Source organism: Eleutherodactylus coqui, chromosome 8, assembly GCF_035609145.1.
Source record: "Eleutherodactylus coqui strain aEleCoq1 chromosome 8, aEleCoq1.hap1, whole genome shotgun sequence".
Lineage (NCBI taxonomy): Eukaryota > Metazoa > Chordata > Amphibia > Anura > Eleutherodactylidae > Eleutherodactylus > Eleutherodactylus coqui.
The window spans coordinates 99,010,375-99,028,473 of record NC_089844.1 but is presented as its reverse complement, the minus strand read 5'-3'; the positions used below and the strand labels follow the sequence as shown (position 1 = coordinate 99,028,473).

At 44.3% G+C, this 18,099-nt stretch overlaps 1 protein-coding gene across 1 annotated transcript; it reads left to right on the top strand.

Annotated features, from left to right (window-relative positions):
• Nucleotides 1-1,382: 1,382 nt before the first annotated feature.
• Nucleotides 1,383-6,720, top strand: LOC136577550 (gamma-crystallin-3-like). Its single transcript, XM_066577466.1, has 3 exons — nucleotides 1,383-1,391; nucleotides 3,337-3,579; nucleotides 6,445-6,720. The coding sequence occupies exons 1-3, from the start codon at nucleotides 1,383-1,385 to the stop codon at nucleotides 6,718-6,720; spliced, it is 528 nt and encodes a 175-aa protein (XP_066433563.1).
• The last annotated feature ends 11,379 nt before the right edge of the window (nucleotides 6,721-18,099 follow it).

The following is an 18,099-nucleotide window of genomic DNA, read 5'->3' as shown; positions in this document are numbered from 1 at the left end:
TTTATTGGTTCACTGAGAAACCTAATCTGATTAGAAGATTCAGGTTAATGATGCCACCAAAGGCTATAGGGTGAACTCATAATTGACTATTCCTCACAAGTTATATTGATCCTTATTAGTTCGCTCAGAAACTTGACCGGATTGGAAGATGCAGATTGATGATGTCACAAGTGGCTATAAGGTGAACTCAATATTACATAGAATTGGTTGTTCCTCACAAGTTATATCGGTGCTTATTGTTCATTGCAAAATGGGATTTGATTAGAGGATGCACACCAATGAGATCATCAGAGGCCATAAATAATTCTCCACCCCCCATTGGACTGCCATTTAGCGCCAAACCCCTGATGACACCACTTACGTGGTGAAACATATTTGGGAGGGGGGGCTGTTTGTTGATTTTTTATTTCAGTAAAATCCAAAATTACTGCTAATACACAATAATAGATTGGATTTTGCCTTCTTTATATACCTAGCCATCTACGAAATATGGGATATAGCTAATATCTGTTAGAACAGCATGTGGAAGATACTGGGTTTTTAAATACCACTTTTTTAATGCATAAAATTAAAGATTATAACTTTTAGTAAAGGGATATCATAATTTGGGTTGTATTGCATCAGGCAAATGAGGACATGTCTATTATACCCTGTTTTCCCTGGGGTCTTGTAATAGATTGAAAGTGTAAGTGGAGACAAAGTTTTAATATGGGGCTGAGACTTCTGAGCATTTGGTATGATGCACACGGAACTTGTCGGATGACTATCTAGGATCTGGATATACTCTTTGCCACCCTCTGATCACAAGACAAAGTAAATTGTAGCTGACCCCTGTAACGTAATGCATGGTTTTATAGATTTACATAGCACTGTACCTCAACAATAAATACATATTGTAAAAGAAGCCACCATGTAATCCTGAAAATCTGCATATGATAGAAAATTCTACTAGATAGTGGAAGGTCCCTGTTGTTTGCATTCAATGTTATAAGCACCAGTGTGAGGCTTGATAATATTATAAATAAACAAAAAAAAACAATGAAAGATTGTGTAAAATTTAATGTGTTGTACCAAAATAAAATGATAGCTGGATAACTCCAACAGAGAATCCAGTAAAAGAGAACACAGGCAGTTTTTGTTTTTATTCATTGTATACCTTTCAATATGGAATTGTTAGTAAGCAAATACAGACAATAGTCTCCTGCAATCAAAGAATAGTCTAAAGCACAATAAATGAGCGGGCCATATATTTGCCTTACTAAACACAAAAACTGTTGACATAAGACTCAATGTATGCAGGCATCAGCAGTGGAAGGTGTATATAAAGTACAGAGTGCATTTTATTAGGCAGCATCAAGCTCTTAAACCAAACATCTGCAAAAATGGGAAAGGTACTGTGAAATGTATTTATTTAAGCTTGTGTTTGCTTTAGTGCTAGTTCTCCTATTGAGTGAAATCACTTTTACATATCTGCACTTTATATTTTAAATTATTTCCTATTCTGATCGTACATTTTTGTGTACAGTTAATCTCTCTGTAGTCCCTAGTCATAGAAAAACTGTAAGATCTCTAAATGTAAAAGCATCCTAAGGCTGTATTTACACAGGCGAGTGCGGTTTAACTGCGATTACTTATGTTTTGGCGTTAAAAATGCATCGCTGTACATGAGAAAAAATCGTATGCTTCCAATAGCTAAAATGGGAAAAAACGCATCACACTTGCATGAAAATCCATGGCATGCAAGTGTGATGTTTTCACTCTCCCGTAGGAAATAATGGTCGATTCTTGACAAATAACCACCCAAAAATAGGACATGCTGAGATTTTTGTATCTCAGACTCTTGGTCTGAGAGAAAAATCAGCTACGTATATGAGCGCATTGATACTAATGCGTTTTTACCCTGCTTGAGTTTTGTCCATATCACATCGGACAGAACTTGCTTGAGTTTTTCAATCCTGTAAATACAGCCTTATGTGGATCCAAGGTAAAAAAAATGCATAGAATTTGCACTAATGCACCAGATTGTGATATGGTTTTTGATGCAGATTTTGGTAGGGATTTTCTACTGTAGAAAATCCACACCCTTTCCGCTTTGTGTGAATGTATACTATGGGTGCCTCCACACAGGCTGTAAATGCTGTAAAATTTCCACAGTGGATTTTGCTAGGAAAATTCTACAGCCGTTACAGTACAAGCTATGCGGAGGAGACTTCAGAGTTCTTCACATGGTGCAGCAATTTTTGAAAAATGCTGCACATTTACAATCCGAAGCATGTCTATTTATGCAGCAGAATTAAACCCTTAAAATAAAAGCAGTAGATCCACAATTAGGCCTCCTTCCCACGAGCGTGACGGGCTCCGCAGCGTAATATTCCGCTGTGAAGCCCGTCACGGCGCCCCCCAGAGCCCCTATACTTACCTGCGGGAGATAGCGTGAAATCGCTTCCCCGCCCACCGCCGCGCGTCACCGCCCGTCACCGCCCACCGCCCTCGCGTCACCAGCCGTGTCACGTGCATGGCCGGCCGTGTCACGTGACGCGGCCGGACCGCGTCATTTGGCGTCATATGACGCTCGGCGGTGGGCGGGAAAGCGTTTTTTCACGCTATCTCCCGCTGGTTACAGCGGGAGATAGCGTGAATGGACGGCTTCCATTGACTGCAATGGAAGCCGTCAGTGCGTACAGCCCGTCCTCACCCGCAGAAAATAGAGCATGCTGCGGGTGAGGACGGGAGAAATCGCGGTGCGTAATTCCGCGGTGGAATTACGCATCGTGAGCATTGTGCTATTAGGTTCAATAGAACCTAATAGCTGCGGGCAACGCAGCGGATTTTCGCCGCGAATTACGCGGCGGAAATCCGTTCGTGGGAAGGAGGCCTTAAACACGAAGACAAATCTGCACCATTGTGGAAAGCCGGCATCAAATATACGACGTCTGAAAGTGGCCTTAAAGTGTTTCCACTCAATGTAATGTGATCGTTCTCAGTAAGAGAAACCAAGTAATCTTGTAGATATGATACCTTTTAATAGCTAACAAAAATACATGATGTCACAGCAAGCTTTTGAACCACTCAGGGTTCTTCCTCAGATCCAAAAGCTCGCTATAATATCATGTATTTTTGTTAGCCAGTAAAAGGTATCATATCTAGTAGATTACTTGATTTCTCTTACTGAGAACCATTACATTTTGCTCTACTGGGTAACACGGTTCCAAACCCCTCTCTTTCACTTTTCCACTGAATGATACATTTCCTTGAAAGCTTAATGTTTTAAGAACCTGCTTCATTATATCGCAAAAAAAACAATTTTCATGAAATGGTAAACATTTTTATCAACAGATCATCTTCTATGAGGACAAGAACTTCCAGGGCCGCTCCTATGAATGCAGCTCTGACTGCCCTGATATGACCTCTTATTTTAATCGCTGCAACTCCATTCGAGTAGACAGTGGAAACTGGATACTGTATGAGCATCCCAACTACAGGGGAAGCCAATATTATCTAAGAAGAGGAGAGTACCCTGATTCTCAGCAATGGATGGGTTTCAATGATTCTATTAGGTCTTGTCACCTGACTCCTCAAGTGAGTATCTGAAGTAGATATATTTTTAAATGCTATTACTACATTAAGACAGCTAACTCAAGGTATTATGTGCAGTCTATGTCAGATGGCATAAGACTATGTATATTATAGAGTAGGTGTCAGGCACTTACTGTATGTGGGGCATGTAGCAGTTACTTTGAAATTAGTGTATCATGTGGATAACACTTTGCATGGTGGGCATATGGTTGGTACTCTGTACGGTGGGGCATATGCCTACAATTGTATTTGTGAGTATTGTGGCTATTAGTTTATAGAGGCATGTACAGTTGCAATAAAAATTAGGTAAATTTTTTTGAATTCCTTGGATTTCTGCAGTGGTGGTGGCTTGGCTGACTGATAACAGCCAGGCTCATGCTCTAACAGCCAGGAATGGAGAAATGTCACAATCAATAGCAACTGCAAAGTGTAAGGAGATGTCAGGGGGCTCTTTCGGTCACCAATTGACACCCCGCAGTGCGATTGCAAGGCACCAATGGGTTCTCATGGCAGCTGGAAGCTGGATAAAGGCCTCTATGTCTGACATGTAACTCAGCCTTTTAGGTCCTGCCTCCTGTAGAGTCTAATAGACTGATGTCATACACATAGTAAAATGCACTACATTAGTAATGTAGTGTGGTGCAGTTGTGTCAAGAACAGTTCAATAAAGTTAATCTGAAAGAATAAAATACGCATTTTGTCCTGCACAGAAAACCCTTTTTAAATAGATAAAATACCCCCAAAATTTTTAAACAAGCAACACATAGTAAATATTACTGTGTTTGTAATGACCCAAGCAGTAAAAATATTTTGTTATTATCTTGCACTGTGAACGCCGTAAAAATAAGTTTAAAAAATAATGTCAGTGATGTTTTTTTTTTGTTCGCCACCCAGAAAACGTAATAAAAAACAATCCAAAAATGCCATGTACCTCAAAGGACTACCAATAAAAACTACAACTCTTCTCACAACAAACAAGATCTGTCAGAAATGTAAAAATGCTTTGGGTCTTAGAATATGGCGATGCAGAGTTTATTGCTTTTATTTTAAAAGTTTTTTTTATTGTGCAATAGTAATTTTAAAAAATCCAATTAAACTTGCTATCACCGTAATTGTGCTGATGCAGATAAAAAGGTTATTTTTACCGAATGGTGAATGCTGTGAAAACAAAACCCCAAACAATGGCAGAAGTTTTGGATGTTTCTTCCATCTCCCCCCCAAATAATGTATTAAAATTTATACAACACATTATATTTACCCCAGAGTGGTGCCTTAAAAACATACAACTTATCCCCAAAAAACAAGCTCTCATACGGCTATGTCAACGAGTTATGGCTCTTGCAATGCAATGATGAAAATTGCTTGGTCTTTAAGGCATAATATAGGCAGGTCACTAAGTGGTTAATTACCTGTAGACCCCTCTTTAACAGCAACTTCCTCTTCCAAATAAGATCTGCACAATACTGAATAGGAATTTTGGACTATTCCTGCGTTTTACTTTAGCAGCTTATTACGGATGCCTTCAACCATTCTTTAATTGATTTACTTATGTGCTTTTGGTTCATTGTCTTGTTATGTCTACCAATGTCTCTAGCTTGAGGTTATGAACTACTGGCCTTACATTCTCCAAGCAAGGCTACCATAACAAACCTTCTTTCTCAAATCTTATATCAAAGAGGGGGGATAATGAGAACCACTGAATGAAGAGATGATGTTATATTACAGCTTATATATACATATAAATAAATATAGTGTTAAGTGCCTTTTGAACAGCCTGATGTTCGGTTATGGATATTAATCCCAAAGTTCGTTTTTCTGATCATTGCGCCATGTAAAAAAGACAGCAGTGCACTTTTGTCGGTTGGCTGTGGCTTTTTTAAGTTTATCCATTCTAGCTGGGTAGCTGCACATTTCTCCATGTGAACAGGTAGCTGTGGAGCTGAGCAATGATTGCTGATTGGGATGAACAATCGTATTAACCCTTTCCAATCCACTGTCTGACGTCTTCCTACATTCTGATTGAAACTTGTACAGCTCCAATGTCAAAAGACGTCCAACAGGGTATTCTTACCATCTATTGCCAGTTACTCTGCTGTCAGAGCCTCTTTGACGTACACACACTGGCTTTAGCCAGCAGATGGCACCGTTGTATAACATCAAAAAGAGAAAGCCTTTTAGGAAACCCTGAATCCAAAATTGGACTGGAAAGGGTTAACGATTGTTCATCTCCATGCAGATGATCATCTGCCCTGTGTGAACAGCAGTGAACAAGCATTAATTCACATGCTTTGTTGATTAACGCATATTATAATGGACCAAAAATTGACCAGTGTAAAAGCACTATAGATGAGCGAGTATACTCGCTAAAGGCAATTGCTCCAGCGAGCATTGCCTTTAGTAAGTATCTCCCCGCTCGAGACTGCAGGTTCAGGTGCCGGCAGCGGGCACGGAGCTGCGGGGGAGAGCGGGGCGGAACGGAGGGGAGATCTCTCTCCCTCCCACCCCCCCCCCCCCGGCTCCCTCCTGCTGACTGCCGCTACTCACCGCTCCCACGCGCCGGCACCCGAACCTGCAGTCTCGAGCGGGGGAGATACTCGCTAAAGGCAATGCTCGCTCGAGCAATTGCCTTTAGCGATTATACTCGCTCATCTCTAAAAAGCGCCCTTTGATGCATAAAAAAGTGCTGAAAATGTAAATTAATACTTTTATGTATTTAGATGATTTTATTCAGTTTATTTAAAGAAACATTGATAGTCTTAAATTACTAGTGCAGAGTATATTAAGAGTATGAACTATTTGGTTTAGCAATACCATATATAAGATTGCTTATGGTTAATTGTTTGTATTTTGTTTATCTTTCTTATAAAGCACCATGGTCCATTTAGAATGAGGATTTATGAGAAAGAAAACTTCCGAGGACAGATGATGGAGTTCACTGAAGATTGCCCTCATGTTTATGAGCAGTTTCATTATAATGACATTCACTCCTGCAATGTGCTTGATGGTCAATGGGTTTTCTATCAGGAACCCAACTACAGAGGTCATCAGTATTACCTGAAACCTGGAGAATACAAGAGATATAATGACTGGGGGGCTTCAACCTCCAGAGTTGGTTCCTTCAGAAGGGTCCAGTATCTTCAATAAACATGAAAAATGTATTACATACTTAAAATAAAAAAACAACTTGCAAATATATTTCGTTTGTATTGACAATTTTATTATATGTGTAAGCAGTGTTGCTAATTTTATTTAAATCAAATTACATTTTTTTAAGCAAAGTCACAATAATTACAAAGAGTATACAACTAGGAAAAATCATAGCTGCCGTAAGTAAATCAAGTCAGTGGATGCTTTCACACTCATTGAGCAGTTCCCTTAAATTCACTACAAAGTGCACGCTCTTGGTAACTAAGTGGCCTTCTCAGCTGCCTGGCCAATTATAACCACTTGGCGGTGTTGTCCACAGCATCTTACATGCTAATGCTGTGTGGATCAGTTCAAAAAAATAACTCAGCAGAAGGCTTACCTACCTGAAGTCCTGCTTCTGCTTAGGAAGATTCAAAATTGACACAGAAACAGACTGCATGGTCCATCTGGTCCGCCCTTACAGTGTTTTCTTTGCATTTCTCTCTTAGGACAGATATATGGTATATCCTAGGCAGCTTGAATTTATTTATTGTTAATTTCTTAACCACATGTCTGCTGGAAGTTTGTTCCAAGTATCCACTCCTCTTTCAGTAAAATAATATTTCCTGACGTTGCTTCTGATTTTTCCCCCAGCTGATCTCAGATTGTGCCCCCGTGTTCTAGTCTTTAGTTTCCTTATAAAAACCCTTATTTATATCTTTTTAACATTTTTAAAAGTTTCGATCATGTCCCCTGCACCCTTCATTCTTCCAAGCTATACAAATTAAGATCTTTGTCTTTACTGAAAAGTTTGGGTCTTGAGATCTTCCACCATTTTTGTAGCTTGTCTTTGGACTTGTTTTATTTTATCAATGTCTTTCTGTAGATGAGGTCTCCAGAACTGATCATAGTATTCCAGATGTGGTCTCACCAGAGCTCTATACAGCGAGATCACAATCTACATTTTTTACTGGTTATACCTCTAGCAGGCGGCAATCCTACTTGCTTTCTTTGCTGCTTGACCACACTGTGGACTCATTTTTAGGATGTTTGAAATCAGAACCACTAAATCTTTCTCTTTTGAAGTCCTGGGTAACACCGAACAACCAATATAATACTCATTGTGAGGATTTCTTCGCCCTAAGTGCATTATTTTACACTTGGAAACATTGAACTTCTGTTTTCATTGCTAAAGGCTAAATCTTTTCTTATGTTAAAAACACCACCAGGAATATCAACCCTATTACACACTTTTGTGTCATCAGCAAACAGACAGATCTTACGTATTAAACTTTCTCCTATGTCACTTACAAGATTTAAAAAGAATAGGATAAAGGACAGACCCTTGTGGTCACCACTTGTAACTCGTCTGTATTCCGATATATCTATTAATTAACCAACTGTGAATCCAGTGGACTATCAAAGGATTAAGCCAAAGTTTCAGTAACTTATCTATAAGTTCTTTATGTGGAACTATATTAAAGGCTGTATTGAAATCCAGATAGGCGATATCCACATCAACACCTTCACCCACCACTTTTATGATATAGTCAAAGAAATAAATGTGATTACTTTGACATGATCTTCCTTCAGTAAAGCTGTGCTTTTAAGGGTCCAATGGTATGTTGGTTTTTAAGAGTGTCTTTTGTATAATTTTATACAATTCCCTGTCAGCTACACTTCCAGTTTTTTAAACCTCTTATAAGGCAGACTTCTTTTACTACACTACTAACTTCTCTAGTGAACCATAGTGCTTTCTTTTTCATTTTGCTAATTTGATTATAAATAGAGATGAGCGAGCACCAAAATGCTCGGGTGCTCGTTACTTGGGACGAAATTATTGCAATGCTCGAGGGTTCGTTTCGAGTAACGAACCCCATTGAAGTCAATGGGCGACCCGAGCATTTTTGTATATCGCCGATGCTCGCTAAGGTTTTCATTTGTGAAAATCTAGGCAATTCAAGAAAGTGATGGGAACGACACAGCAACGGATAGGGCAGGCGAGGGGCTACATGTTGGGCTGCATCTCAAGTTCCCAGGTCCCACTATTAAGCCACAATAGTGGCAAGAGTGCCCCCCCCCCTCCCAACAACTTTAACTTCTGAAAAGCCCTCATTAGCAATGCATGCCTTAGTTAAGCACCACACTACCTCCAACAAAGCACAATCACTGCCTGCATGACACTCCGCTGCCACTTCTCCTGGGTTACATGCTGCCCCCCCCCCCCTGCACGACCCAGTGTAAACAGCGCACACCAAATTGTCCCTGCGCAGCCTTCAGCTGCCCTCATGCCACACCACCCTCATGTCTATTTATAGGTGCGTCTGCCATGAGGAGGAACCGCAGGCACACACTGCAGAGGGTTGGCACGGCTAGGCAGCGACCCTCTTTAAAAGGGGCGGGGCGATAGCCCACAATGCTGTACAGAAGCAATGAGAAATCCAATCCTGTGCCACCTCTATCTGGAGCTGCACACGTGGGCATAGCAATGGGGAACCTATGTGCCACACACTATTCATTCTGTCAAGGTGTCTGCATGCCCCAGTCAGACCGCGGTTTTTTATAAATAGTCACAGGCAGGTACAACTCCGCAATGGGAATTTCGTGTGCACCCACAGCATGGGTGGCTCCCTGGAACCCACCGGCTGTACATAAATGTATTCCATTGCAGTGCCCATCACAGCTGAGGTAACGTCCGATTAAATGCAGGTGGGCTTCGGCCCACACTGCATGCCCCAGTCACACTGGGGTTCTTTTGAAGTGGACACATGCAGCTACAACTCCTTGTGGACCCACAGCATGGGTGGGTGCCAGGAAGCCACCGGCGGTACATAAATATATCCCATTGCATTGCCCAGCACAGCTGATGTAACGTCAGCTTTAATGCAGGTGGGCAAAAAATTAATTGGATTACACTGTAGGCGAGGGCCCCAAAAAATTGGTGTACCAACAGTACTAATGTACATCAGAAAAATTGCTCATGCCCAACCAAGAGGGCAGGTGAAACCCATTAATCGCTTTAGTTAATGTGGCTTCATTTGTAACTAGGCCTGGAGGCAGCCCAGTTAAAAAAAAAATTGGTTCAGGTGAAAGTTTCAACGCTTTAATGATCATTGAAACGTATAAAAATTGTTTACAAAAATTATATGACTGAGCCTTCTGGGGCTAAGAAAAATTGCCTGTTCGGCGTGATTTCGTCAGGTTTCAGGAGGAGGAGCAGGAGGAGGAGGATGAATATTATACACAGATTGATGAAGCTAAAAGGTCCACGTTTTTGATGGTGATAGAGAACAATCCTTCCATCCGCGGGTGCAGCCTACGTATTGTTTAGGTATCGCTGCTGTCCGCTGGTGGAGAAGAGAAATCTGGTGAAATCCAGGCTTTGTTCATCTTGATGAGTGTAAGCCTGTCGGCACTGTCGGTTGACAGGCGGGTACGCTTATCTGTGATGATTCCCCAGCCGCACTAAACACCCTCTCTGACAAGACGCTAGCCGCAGGACAAGCAAGCACCTCCAGGGCATACAGCGCGAGTTCAGGCCACGTGTCCAGCTTCAACACCCAGTAGTTGTAGGGGGCAGAGGCGTCACGGAGGACGGTCGTGTGATCGGCTATGTACTCCCTCACCATCCTTTTACAGTGCTCCCGCCGACTCAGCCTTGACTGGGGAGCGGTGACACAGTCTTGCTGGGGAGCCAGAAAGCTGTCGAAGGCCTTAGAGAGTGTTCCCCTGCCTGTGCTGTACATGCTGCCTGATCTCTGCGCCTCCACTGCTACCTGGCCCTCGGAACTGCGCCTTTGGCCACTAGCGCTGTCGGATGGGAATTTTACCATCAGTTTGTCCGCCAGGGTCCTGTGGTATAGCATCACTCTCGAACCCCTTTCCTCTTCGGGTATGAGAGTGGAAAGGTTCTCCTTATACCGTGGGTCGAGCAGTGTATACACCCAGTAATCCATAGTGGCCAGAATGCGTGTAACGCGAGGGTCACGAGAAAGGCATCCTAACATGAAGTCAGCCATGTGTGCCAGGGTACCTGTACGCAACACATGGCTGTCCTCACTAGGAAGATCACTTTCAGGATCCTCCTCCTCCTCCTCCTCCTCAGGCCATACACGCTGAAAGGATGACAGGCAAGCAGCATGGGTACCCTCAGCAGTGGGCCAAGCTGTCTCTTCCCACTCCTCCTCATCCTCCTCATGCTCCTCCTCCTCCTCAACGCGCTGAGATATAGACAGGAGGGTGCTCTGACTATCCAGCGACATACTGTCTTCCCCCGCCTCTGTTTCCGAGCGCAAAGCGTCTGCCTTTATGCTTTGCAGGGAACTTCTCAAGAGGCATAGCAGAGGAATGGTGACGCTAATGATTGCAGCATCGCCGCTCACCATCTTGGTAGACTCCTCAAAGTTTCCAAGGACCTGGCAGATGTCTGCCAACCAGGCCCACTCTTCTGTAAAGAATTGAGGAGGCTGACTCCCACTGCGCCGCCCATGTTGGAGTTGGTATTCCACTATAGCTCTACGCTGCTCATAGAGCCTGGCCAACATGTGGAGCGTAGAGTTCCACCGTGTGGGCACGTCGCACAGCAGTCGGTGCACTGGCAGATGAAAACGATGTTGCAGGGTGCGCAGGGTGGCAGCGTCCATGTGGGACTTGCGGAAATGTGCGCACCTTTCCGAGCAGGTCTAACAAGCGTGGGTAGCTTTTCAGAAACCGCTGAACCATCAAATTAAAGACGTGGGCCAGGCATGGCACGTGCGTGAGGCTGCCGAGCTGCAGAGCCGCCACCAGGTTACGGCCGTTGTCACACACGACCATGCCCGGTTGGAGGCTCAGCGGCGCAAGCCAGCGGTCGGTCTGCTCTGTCAGACCCTGCAGCAGTTCGTGGGCCGTGTGCCTCTTCTCTCCCAAGCTGAGTAGTTTCAGCACGGCCTGCTGACGCTTGCCCACCGCTGTGCTGCCACGACGCGCGACACCGACTGCTGGCGACGTGCTGCTGCTGACACATCTTGATTGCGAGACAGAGGTTGCGTAGGAGGAGGAGGAGGAGGAGGAGGGTGGTTGAGTGGAGGAAGCATACACCGCCGCAGATACCACCATCGAGCTGGGGCCCGCAATTCTGGGAGTGGGTAGGACGTGAGCTGTCCCAGGCTCTGACTCTGTCCCAGCCTCCACTAAATTCACCCAATGTGCCGTCAGGGAGATATAGTGGCCCTGCCCGCCTGTGCTTGTCCATGTGTCCGTTGTTAAGTGGACCTTGCCAGTAACCGCGTTGGTGAGGGCGCGTACGGGAGACGTGGTCATGCAGGGCTGGGACGGCACATCGGGAAAAGTAGTGGCGACTGGGAACTGAGTAGCGCGGGGCCGCCGCCTCCATGATACTTTTGAAGGACTCCGTTTCCACAACCCTATACGGCAGCATCTCAAGGCTGATGAATTTTGCTATGCGGACGGTTAACGTTTGAGCGTGCGGGTGCGTGGCGGCGTACTTGCGCTTGCGCTCAAACACTTGCGCTAGCGACGGCTGGACAGTGTGCTGAGAGACATTGGTGGATGGGGCCGAGCACAGCGGAGGTGAGGGTGTGGGTGCAGGCCAGGAGACGGTAGTGCCTGTGTCCTGAGAGGGGGGTTGGGCACAGGGGGAGAGGCAGCGGTGCAAGCCGGAGGCGGTGAACGGCCTTCGTCCCACCTTGTGGGGTGCTTGGCCATCATATGTCTGCGCATGCTGGTGGTGGTGAGGCTGGTGGTGGCGGCTCCCCGGCTGATCTTGGCGCGACAAAGATCGCACACCACTGTTCGTCGGTTGTCTGCACTCTCAGTGAAAAACTGCCAGACCTTTGAGCACCTCGGCCTCTGCAGGGTGGCATGGCGCGAGGGGGCGCTTTGGGAAACAGTTGGTGGATTATTCGGTCTGGCCCTGCCTCTACCCCTGGCCACTGCACTGCCTCTTCCAACCTGCCCTGCTGCTGCACTTGCCTCCCCCTCTGTAGACCTGTGCTCAGTAGGCGTAGCAAACCAGGTGGGGTCAGTCACCTCATCGTCCTGCTGCTCTTCCCCTGAATCCTCTGTGCGGTCCTCCCTCGGACTTACTCCAATTACTACTACCTGAGTGATAGACAACTGTGTCTCATCGTCATCGGCCTCCTCACCCACTGAAAGGTCTTGAGACAGTTGCCGGAAGTCCCCAGCCTCATCCCCCGGACCCCGGGAACTTTCCAAAGGTTGGGCAACGGTCACGACAAACTCCTCCAGTGGGAGAGGATTCGGAACCATTGCTGCCCATTCTGGGCAGGGGCCCGAAAACAGTTCCTGGGAGTCTGCCTGCTCCTCAGAATGTGTCATTGTAATGGAGTGAGGAGGCTGGGAGGAAGGAGGAGCAGCAGCCAGAGGATTCAGAGTTGCAGCAGTGGACGGTGCAGTACTCTGGGTGTGCGATAGATTGCTGGATGCACTTTCTGCCATCCACGACAGGATCTGCTCACACTGCTCATTTTTTAATAAAGGTCTACTGCGTGGACCCATTAATTGTGAGATGAATGTGGGGACGCCAGAAACGTGCCTCTCTCCTAATCCCGCAGCAGTCGGCTGCGATACACCTGGATCAGGAGCTCGGCCTGTGCCCACACCCTGACTTGGGCCTCCGCGTCCTCGCCCGCGTCCACATCCTCTAGGCCTACCCCTACCCCTCAGCATGCTGTATTACCAGTAGTGCAGAAACAGAACGCTGTAATTAAATGTGCCACTTATTGGCCTGTGGTTGGAGGCTGACTTCGCTTACGGAACGTACAGCAGAGCCAGGAAACAATTTTGCGCACGCCTGTAGTGAGACGTAGGTGCGTATGACTGAGCTAGTGGAATTCACAGCGCAGAAGCAGTCAAGTGGCCAAAGGCCAGTAGTAGGCCTTAAGTATTTTGCTTCTATTTTTTTAAAATGCTGAGCTGATACAGCAGACAGATACTGTAGACAGCGTATAATATTATGTATACTCTTTCCCTCTGGCGGGATGACAGCGCTGATGTAACAGAGACAGCAGATCCAGGAAACAATTTTGCGCAAGCCTGCTGTAACGCTTAGCTGCGTATTAATTAGGACTACTACCCCAAGCAGATAGATACTGTAGGCAGCGTATAATATTATGTATACTCTTTCCCTCTGGCGGGATGATGGCGATCATGTAACAGAGACAGCAGATCCAGGAAACAATTTTGCGCAAGCCTGCTGTAACGCTTAGCTGCGTATTAATTAGGACTACTACCCCCAGCAGATAGATACTGTAGGCAGCGTATAATATTATGTATACTGTTTCCCTCTGGCGGGATGACGGCGCTGACGTAACAGAGACAGCAGATCCAGGAAACAATTTTGCGCAAGCCTGCTGTAACGTTTAGCTGCGTATTAATTAGGACTACTACCCCCAGCAGATAGATACTGTAGGCAGCGTATAATATTATGTATACTCTTTCCCTCTGGCAGGATGACGGCGATCATGTAACAGAGACAGCAGATCCAGGAAACAATTTTGCGCAAGTCTGCTGTAACGCTTAACTGCGTATTAATTAGGACTACTACCCCCAGCAGATAGATACTGTAGGCAGCATATAATATTATGTATATTCTTTCCCTCTGGCGGGATGACAGCGTTGATGTAACAGAGACAGCAGATCCAGGAAACAATTTTGCGCAAGCCTGCTGTAACGCTTAGCTGCGTATTAATTAGGACTACTACCCCCAGCAGATAGATACTGTGGGCAGCGTATAATATTATGTATACGCTTTCCCTCTGGCGGGATGACGGCGATCATGTAACAGAGACAGCAGATCCAGGAAACAATTTTGGGCAAGCCTGCTGTAACGCTTAGCTGCGTATTAATTAGGACTACTACCCCCAGCAGATAGATACTGTAGGCAGTGTATAATATTATGTATACTCTTTCCCTCTGGCGGGATGACGGCGATCATGTAACAGAGACAGCAGATCCAGGAAACAATTTTGTGCAAGCCTGCTGTAACGCTTAGCTGCGTATTAATTAGGACTACTACCCCCAGCAGATAGATACTGTAGGCAGCGTATAATATTATGTATACTCTTTCCCTTTGGCGGGATGACGGCGATCATGTAACAGAGACAGCAGATCCAGGAAACAATTTTGCGCAAGTCTGCTGTAACGCTTAGCTGCGTATTAATTAGGACTACTACCCCCAGCAGATAGGTACTGTAGGCAGCGTATAATATTATGTATACTCTTTCCCTCTGGCGGGATGACGGCGATCATGTAACAGAGACAGCAGATCCAGGAAACAATTTTGCGCAAGCCTGCTGTAACGCTTAGCTGCGTATTAATAAGGACTACTACCCCCAGCAGATAGATACTGTAGGCAGCGTATAATATTATGTATACTCTTTCCCTCTGGCGGGATGACAGCGCTGATGTAACAGAGACAGCAGATCCAGGAAACAATTTTGCGCAAGCCTGCTGTAACGCTTAGCTGCGTATTAATTAGGACTACTACCCCCAGCAGATAGATACTGTAGGCAGCGTATAATATTATGTATACTCTTTCCCTCTGGCGGGATGTTGGCGATCATGTAACAGAGACAGCAGATCCAGGAAACAATTTTGCGCAAGCCTGCTGTAACGCTTTGCTGCGTATTAATTAGGACTACTACCCCCAGCAGACACGCAGTAAACTGAAGACGGTCACAGGCAGCCCAAATATAGTATTTTTCCCCAATTTTTTGGAAAAAGCCCACTGCCTATATAGCCTGAATATCTCTTTCCCTGCCTCACCAGTACTGGCCCTATACTCTGTACAATGACTGCAGACTGCGGACGCAATGCTCTGCATGCCCGATATACAAAAAAAAAAAAATTGTGCAACACTGCTAAAAGCAGCCTCAACAGTACTGCACACGGTCAGATATGGCCCTAAGAAGGACCCTTGGGGTTCTTGAAGCCTAAAATAACTCCTAACGCTCTCCCTATAGCAGCTCCGGCACCAGCAGCACTGTCCGTTATCTCTGTCTGAATGCATCTGTGGCGAGCCGTGGGAGGGGCCGATTTTTATACTCGGGTGACACCTGATCTCGCCAGCCACTCACTGCAGGGGGGTGGTATAGGGCTTGAACGTCGCAGGGGGAAGTTGTAATGCCTTCCCTGTCTTTCTATTGGCCAGAAAAGCGCGCTAACGTCTCAGAGATGAAAGTGAAAGTAACTCGAACATCGCGTGGTGCTCGTCTCGAGTAACGAGCATCTCGAACACGCTAATACTCGAACGAGTATCAAGCTTGGACGAGTACGTTCGCTCATCTCTAACTGAAACCTAAATTCTCTTCTACCTTAACCTTAGTCAACAGCTTCCATTAGTAAATGCTAAATCTAAAATTTTATCTCCTCTGTTTGATGACCTAGCAAGCTGTTTTATGAATGCTTCTTCAAATTGCTGTTCCTGCTTGCAAATCCAGTAGGAATACTCCAATCCACACTACATCAAGCATGTTGAAGTAACCCATTATTACAATATCCCCCTTTATTGCCATTAGAGTTATTTCATAAACAAGCAGATTATCATAATCTTAAATTTTCCTATATATGACACCAATTCTAATCACAGTTCCCACCTTAGTTTGCATGCAAACCTAGAAAGTTTCTAGTTCTTTGTGCATATTTTTAATCACCATTGATTTAAGCCTATCCTTGACCTAAATAGCTACTCCATTGCCCATCTTTTCTATTTTGTCTTTTCTGTACAATGCATAACCAGGCATGACTGTTTCCCAATTATTACAATCCTTGAACCATGTTTCTGTTATGGCAACTAGGTCTAAATTAGACGTGGATACAATAGCCATTAGTTCAGAGAGCTTGTTTCCTAAGCTATGGGCATTAGTACACATTGTGTGGAGAACATTACTGTTTGTTTTAGGTTTAGCAACTACATTAATTCTATTGCCAAAATTTAACACCAAGGTTTTGGAGTTAACGATACATCACTTCAATTTAAATGGCTGGACACAGAAATTATCCATATAAATTACATTTTTGCCCTCTTCATTTAGTTTAAATGTCTGCCAAAAATTTCCAAATTCCTCATCAAGATCTTCTCTACCTTTGTTTGCAATATGCAAATCATTCCTTTTGAACAACTCTGTCTTAGACCACCTACCAACATCATGACTAACAAATTGAAAATCTTCAGTTTTACACCACTATCATAGCCACAGATTTAACATCTGAGATGTGACGTCCATTGTTAATCTGATTACAGACCGTCTGAACTTCTGAAAATGTAATTGAAGCCGTTATCTTACAAGGCTCTTGGCTAAAATTTTGGAAATCTTTGTGTACAGAAACAAGAGTATTTTGAGACAAATCTTTGGTTCAAAGATGCACCACAAGATCACCTTTACTATCTCTACATTCAGCCTTGACAATATTCACGATACGTCTCTTATCCTACTGACTGTGACACCTGCAAAACATGTCACCTCTAGTGATGAGAGATCAGTGAAATAAATCGGTTTGTGTCAGCATCAGGCTGATTTTACAAAAATTATCGTGAATCAGGATGATCAGTTCCAACTCTCATTAAAGTCAATGGGAGTAAAAATTTGGTTCACTAATTTTCCCTCCAAAAGGTTCCCAATGCAACCAATGCTCCTCCAACTGCAGAGGAATACAGCCACACATCTGGGGAACACTGTTCCTCCCACAATTGGTAAAAATAGTGTACAGTGGTGTAGGGGTCAATTGTAACACGTGGGAGTCACTGAAAGCAAAAGAAGGCTCACATAGGGTTACCTAAATCAAAAATCGTGCCAAGAATTGTTTGAAAAGCAATGTCATAAATTTTACATGGAGAAATTCTGTAAGGTGAATACAACACTCATTCATGGGCCTGCTCCAATAGCTATAGAGTTACCAAAATTTTTGCTATGCAAGGCAGCAGGTGTGGTGCTCGTTTTAAAAGAAATGTCATAAAGTCTTCAAAGGACAAATTCTACCATGTGAACACACCATACAAGCAGAGGCCTTCTCCAAGTAAAAGCTGTAAAGCTACAGCTGTTTCTTATGCTTTCGAAAATGTTTGTTTTGGGAGAAGGAAGAAACATGGCAGAAGCAAGAGAAGGAGAGCAGCAGCAGTTCCACTACCACCAGTAGCAACAGTAACTTGAGAGCCAAGTGTGCTTCTCACGGAAGCATACTGATATGTTCTTCATTTAGGGGGTAGTATTAGGAGAAATATGGTGGAATCGAGAGAAAGAGCACAGCTGTATAAGGTATAACAGCTGTACATATATAATTATATACTGGAGATATCCAGGTTATACCAGCATGGTCCATATCACTATATACAGGAAGATGTATAACTTATACCAGCTGTACATATATAATTATACA